Raw genomic sequence first — 6,172 nt, 5'->3', positions numbered from 1 at the left:
AAAAAAAAAAAAGATTATCTTTATTTATGTGTATGTGTATGCATGAATGCTACAAATACATACAGATGCCCACAGAGGTCAGAAGAGGGCATCAGATTTCATGAAGCTGGAGTTATAGGTACTTGTGAGGTGCCCAGCAAGGGTGCTGTGAATAAAATTTGGGTCTTCTAGAAAAGCAGCAAGAACTCTTAACTGATAAGCTATCTCTCTAGGCCCTAGTTATTGTTTTTCATTCATAAGTTTATTTCTCTCATTTGTAGCTAATATAGTACTCATTCTCAAAACATACTTCAAATCTGCCAGGCAAAGATACTTTTCCTGTTTCCTGGTCATATATTCATACTTAACCAACACTGTTAATTCCACTTTTAAATATACATTCTATGCTATGATGGAATTTTTCAGTCATTGACGGTGTTGAAGGAACTCACTCACCTCCATATTTCTGGATTTCTCCTAGAATTACAGCAGATTTTATCTTGTCTGGTAGTTTGAGTAGCTTGCTATAGACTCAGAGCCTTTGTTTTCTATTCATACTTTAGAGAGTAGACATCATATTCTTGACTATTCTTCCTGCCCATTCTCACCCCAAGAGTCACTTGACATGTTCTCCCCATTCAGGTAATTTTTATTCCCTTTGAGAAGGTTTTATTTATACTTAATTCTTTCAGTTTTTGTGTATCAAAGCTTAATTTTTATTAGATATTTTCTTTATTTACATTTCTTTTTTTTTTTTGCTTTTGTGAAGATTCTTTTCTTTTTTAGTTAGATATTTTCCTTATTTACATTTCAAATGTTATTCCCTTTCTTGGTTTCCCCTCCGAAAACCCCCTATCCCCTCCCCCCTTCCCCTGCTCACCAATCCACCCACTTCCCCTTCCTGGCCCTGGCATTCGCCTACACTGGGGCATAGAGCCTTCACAGGACCAAGGGCCTCTCCTCCCATTGATGACCCACTAGGCCATCCTCTGCTACATATGCAGCTGGAGCCATCAGTTCCACAATGTGTTTTCTTTGGTTGGTGGCTTAATCCCAGGGAGCTCAGGGGGTACTGGTTAGTTCATATTCTTCCTCCTATGGGGCTCCAAATCCCTTCAGCTCCTTAGGTACTTTTACTAGCTCTTTCATTGGGGACCCTGAGCTCCGTCCAGTGGATGGCTGTGAGCATCCACTTTTGTATTTGTCAGACACTGGCAGAGCCTCTCAGGAGACAGCTATGTCAGGCTCCTGTCAGCAAGCACTTGGTGGCATCCACAATGGTTTGGTGGTTATATATGGGATGGATCCCCAGGTGGGGCAGTTTCTGGATGATCGTTCCTTTAGTCTCTGCTCCACACTTTGTCTCTGTAACTCCTTCTATGGGCATTTTGTTTCCCATTCTAAGAAGGACTGGAGTTTCATGTGGTTTGTGAATTGTATTTTCGGTATTCTGAGTTTCTGGGCTAATATCTACTTATCAGTGAGTACATATCATGTGAGTTCTTTTGTGATTGGGTTACCTCACTCAGGATGATACCCTCCAGATCCATCCATTTGCCTAAAAATTTCATAAATTCATTGTTTTTAATAAATGAGTAGTACTCCATTGTGTAAATATACCACATTTTCTGTATCCATTTCTCTGTTGAAGGACATCTGGTTTGTTTCCAGCTTTGGACTATAAAAAAATGCTGCTATGAACATAGTGGAGCATGTGTCCTTGTTATATGTAGGAACATCTTTTGGATATATGCCCAGGAGTGGTAGAGCTGGATCCTCAGGTAATACTATGTCCAATTTTCTGAGGAACCGCAAAACTGATTTCCAGAGTGGTTGTACAAGCTTGCAATCCCACCAGCAATGGAGGAGTGTTCCTCTTTCTCCACATCCTCACCAGCATCTGCTGCCACCTGAGTTTTTGATCTTAGTGGTTTCTCTTGGTACCAGTTCTGACTGGTGTGAGGAATTTCAAGGTTGTTTTGATTTGCATTACCCTGATGAGTAAGGATATTGAACATTTCTTTAGGTGTTTCTCATCCATTCATTATTCCTCAGTTGAGAATTCTTTGTTTGGCTCTACACCCAATTTTTTAATAGGGTTATTTGGTTTTCTGGAGTCCAACATCTTGAGTTCTTTCTATATATTTGATATTTTAAATAAGAGATGGTAAATCCTTAGTGACTGGAAAGTCAAAGGAGGACGCTGAGAGTGGAGGGAATAGACAGAGATGTGGTCAGGGAGTGAGGGGAGAAGGGAGACATTTCCAAAGATAAATATGTGTTAATAAAAACTTAGATGATAAATAATAATTAAAACAACCATATATTTTGTTGGGAAATAATGAAATTACATGGTATGAAGGATGGGACATACATATCTGTTCATAAACATGTTTCATTATTTGAGTTATTTTTCCAAATAAACCTATAGCTCTGTGTTGAGATGCAGGAGAGTAAGAGAGAACTGAGAGACTGAGCCTCAGTGAGCTGCAACCCCAGGAGGTTTTTGTTCAGCCCTGGAGCACTGTGGGAGGATACTCATTACTTTGCTGACAGAAATATGTTGCAGTATCATCCTCCTCCATAGGATGGATGTTGAGGCTGAAGTCTGTCCCAGACCCACTACCACTAAACCTGGCAGGGACCCCAGATTCTAGGTTGGATGCATAATAGATGAGGAGTTTGGGTGGCTGTCCTGGTTTCTGTTGGTACCAGTTCATATAACTACTGCCATAACTATCAACACTTTGGCTGGCTCTGCAGGAGATGGTGACCCTCTGCCCTAGAGACACAGCCAAAGAAGCTGGAGATTGGGTCAGCACAATGTCACCAGTGGAGCCTGGAATGATAAACACACAGACTATTGTTATGTATGTATACATACCTTCCCAGCAGACTTTTTAGTTTAAAATTTTAAGAATGATTGTGGATATCACTCTGAGAAACCAGAAAATCCCGGGGACCGAGGAACCTTAAAACCAATGACAAAAACCCTAAGTATAATGATCAAGAATCCAGAAACATGGAAAGTCATGATGGCCACAGAGGTTGCTCCCAACACTTCCCTGCATCCTCACCTGGAACCCAGAGAAGCAGCACCCATAGCAGGAGTGTGTCTGTCTCCATCTCTGAGAGCTGGAAGAGAGAATGCTTCTTAGGCTCCTTGCAGCTACTCTTAAAGAAGCCTGGGCTGTTACAAAATTATTTCATATGCAAATGAGCAGTGTATGTACTGTTGCTCCAAGGGCACCTGCTCCTGTTTCAGCCACAGGGAGTTGGTGTCAGCAGAAAATTTACTAGGGCATCACATGTGTCTTAAAGGACCCTTCTAAATACATTTTTGAGGCAGGTTTTTCTATCTATTGGTTGTCCTGAAGCTCATTTTGTAGATCAGATCCTCCAGTCTCTGCCTCTCGAGTGCTGGGATTAAAGGGTCACACCACACCATGCAGCTTTTCCTTGCAGTCTACTCTACTAAATATTTATTCTCTAGCCTTTTTGAGGTGTGAGGTTGGGGGTTGTATTGTGGCTGCACTATGTAGAAAATGTAAGTTATTTCAAGAACAACTTGATCCCTCAAAACAGTTACACACCCAATGAAACCATTATGTGAGAGGGAATAGAGAAAAATGGTTCAATGACAAAAGTAGCATAATTCTTTGCTTACTACCTTATTTTTTAGATTCATGTTTTAGATGCAGGTGTCTGATGTCTCTTTGTATGTTTTTATATTTGTTCATGTTCATGCTTGAACGTAACTTCTCTGGCCATGGTATGTGGGTGGAGATCAGAAAACAAGTTTGGGTGTAGATCTGAGAAAGATCTGTTGTTCAAGTTTACACATGAAATGCTTTTTAGGCCAAGTAATTGTGGACATTCTCTTGTTTCTGTCTCCCATCTTGCCACATCATCACTCCAAATACAGTCCATGCTGGCACTACATCAGACTTTTTGTGAGTACCTGGGATGTGAGGCAGGTCCTCACCTATGTGATAAGTAGTTTGCCCAAAGAGCCACCCTGTCAGCCCATTGCCTTTAAATAAAACCCGTGAGAGGAAGTCCTTTTTTGCTGAATATAAATAATAGTGCAGGAAATGTAGGAGTTCAAAAATAAAGAAAAGAAGCATGTAATGGAGATGTGCCCAGATACAGCTTTTATTTTTGTAGTTTTTCAAAATATCCAAGATTATTGACAAATATCTTTTATTTTGTCATGGTGATCAAAAATTAATTAACAAAACTGTTGATTTTTCCCCAGAGAAATTCTAAGACAGACAGTTAGATGGATAGATAGTTAGATAGTTACATAGAGAAGTGAATATTTCTTCATGTTATCAAACTGATGCCCTTTTTCTAGGTTTATTTAGTCAGAAAGATGGATTTCCTAGAAGATTTTATGGTTTGACAAGACATAGTAGTATTTTAATTACACATGAAAATAATGTTGTAAGAATACTTATGATAAGAAGAAATAGTAAGAAACATTGAAATGTGGATAGTAGGAAAATAGGAGGAAGACAGAGGAGGAAGGAAGGAGAGCAAGAGAAGAACCATGGAAGGGAGGAAGGGGAAAGAAGAAAGAATGAGAAAAACAGATGCCGTAGACCCTTTGGGCCCCTGTGCCTGCGTAGAAAAGAGTCTCTAGAGTAGATGGGCAAAGCTTAGGACGGAGTGACAGACAGACAGACACACAAGAGAGGTGTTGAATCTGAATGTAATTTTCTGGTCGAGCTTAGACTAATTATATTACAGCGAATATCATAAATTGTAAAACATAACAGATACGGTACATTAAAGTTTTCCAGGTGCAAGAGGAGTGACTACAAAAAGAATTTGCAGGAACCAGATAAATGTTTATGTTAGGGATAAGTATCCATCCAGATGCAAGAGGAGTGACTTCAAAAGGACTATGTTTACTTTAGAGATTAGCACTTACTTCGAATCAGCCCTGGGCCAGGCAAGAGCTTTACACCCCAGCGTTAATTGGGCTAGGGGGGTATAAACTCTTGCCTGGCTTCAGGAATAAAGTAGATTCATGAACCTTGGAATTCTTAGGCCTGGTTAATTCTTATCTATGTCTTATGGAGAATTCCCATTTATCAGTATAGTATATTAATTTGCTCTTGGCATGGAATGTAGTCTGTAATAAGAATTTCTATCTCAGTGAGAATTCCAGACTCTTTCTGTAGACAACTGAATTTATGGCTAGTGCTTAATTGTTTTATGGTAGAGCTAAATTAGTTACTGAATAGGTTAAACTCCTTGCTGCTATCTGGAATCTAAGAACACTGGGAAAAGGCTTTAGCTATGTTAGAATTCAATCTTAAAAGTTATTACATTAAGGTAATACTAAATAGAGTGCAGGTGAATCTATACATTAGACTAAGGCGGTGGAAATTTGATTATTATGGGTTAGGAGAAAACGCCAAACCTCTGGGAGGGGAATTTCCATGGAACTCTGATCCTCAAGAACAGCTTCCAGGCTTTACGCCTGTCAAACTGACCCAAACTGGAGAGCTGACTTTCGTCAGACTTCCAGGAGGAGAGTCCTAGAAATTCATTTCTCATGAGCAGCTTTGGGCATTTCTGCCTCACAAGCTGACTCCACCGGAGTTCCTTGGCAGACAGAAGTGAGGAAAGAGGGAGGATGAAGGAAAGATGGACAATTCCCTCCTCCTCAGCTTATGCTCATTGTTTGCTCTTCCAGGTTTCTGCCATATAGAGATTGATCATTGTGTTTTATTGTGCACATTCAGTGTAGTGAACCAGCTACAGTTCAAAGAGAGATAAACAGGGCAAAACAAATATACATCATGTGAAATTAACATATTATTTTTTTACATTTTATCTTCCCTTTTGAGGTAGATTTGATTTTATATTAAAAATTAAAATTTGGGGGACTCCGCCGAACTTAGGAACTTAGTCTGCACAGGTGAGAGTGTGCACCACAGAGGCAGACAGCTTCTGGGACAGGCGGGAGCCGCTGAGGCAGCACCCATTTGGGGCCGCAGACATCCGGCACCCTCCCAGCCGGAGGACAGTGGTCTGCCCTGCACAGGAGCCCTCTGCCTCAGGGGCAGGGAGCGCCATCTTGGTTCCGGGACTCAGCCGAACTTAGGAACTTAGTCTGCACAGGTGAGAGTGTGCATCACAGAAGCTGACAGCATCTGTGACCTGCCAAAGCAACACAGCA

The 6,172-nt window shown here is 40.7% G+C and overlaps 1 gene segment (V, D, J or C); it reads right to left on the bottom strand.

The window, feature by feature from the left end:
* LOC110296839 overlaps positions 1-3,116 on the bottom strand; it is a 23,083-nt gene extending 19,967 nt beyond the window's left edge. Inside the window, 2 exon segments of the V gene segment in view lie at positions 2,512-2,818; positions 3,057-3,116. Coding sequence covers positions 2,512-2,818; positions 3,057-3,105 — 356 coding nt within the window.
* Between the last annotated feature and the right edge of the window lie 3,056 nt (positions 3,117-6,172).

This window comes from Mus caroli, chromosome 6 (genome assembly GCF_900094665.2).
Source record: "Mus caroli chromosome 6, CAROLI_EIJ_v1.1, whole genome shotgun sequence".
NCBI lineage: Eukaryota > Metazoa > Chordata > Mammalia > Rodentia > Muridae > Mus > Mus caroli.
The sequence above is the reverse complement of the archived record's forward strand: the minus strand, read 5'-3'. Positions and strand labels throughout refer to the sequence as shown.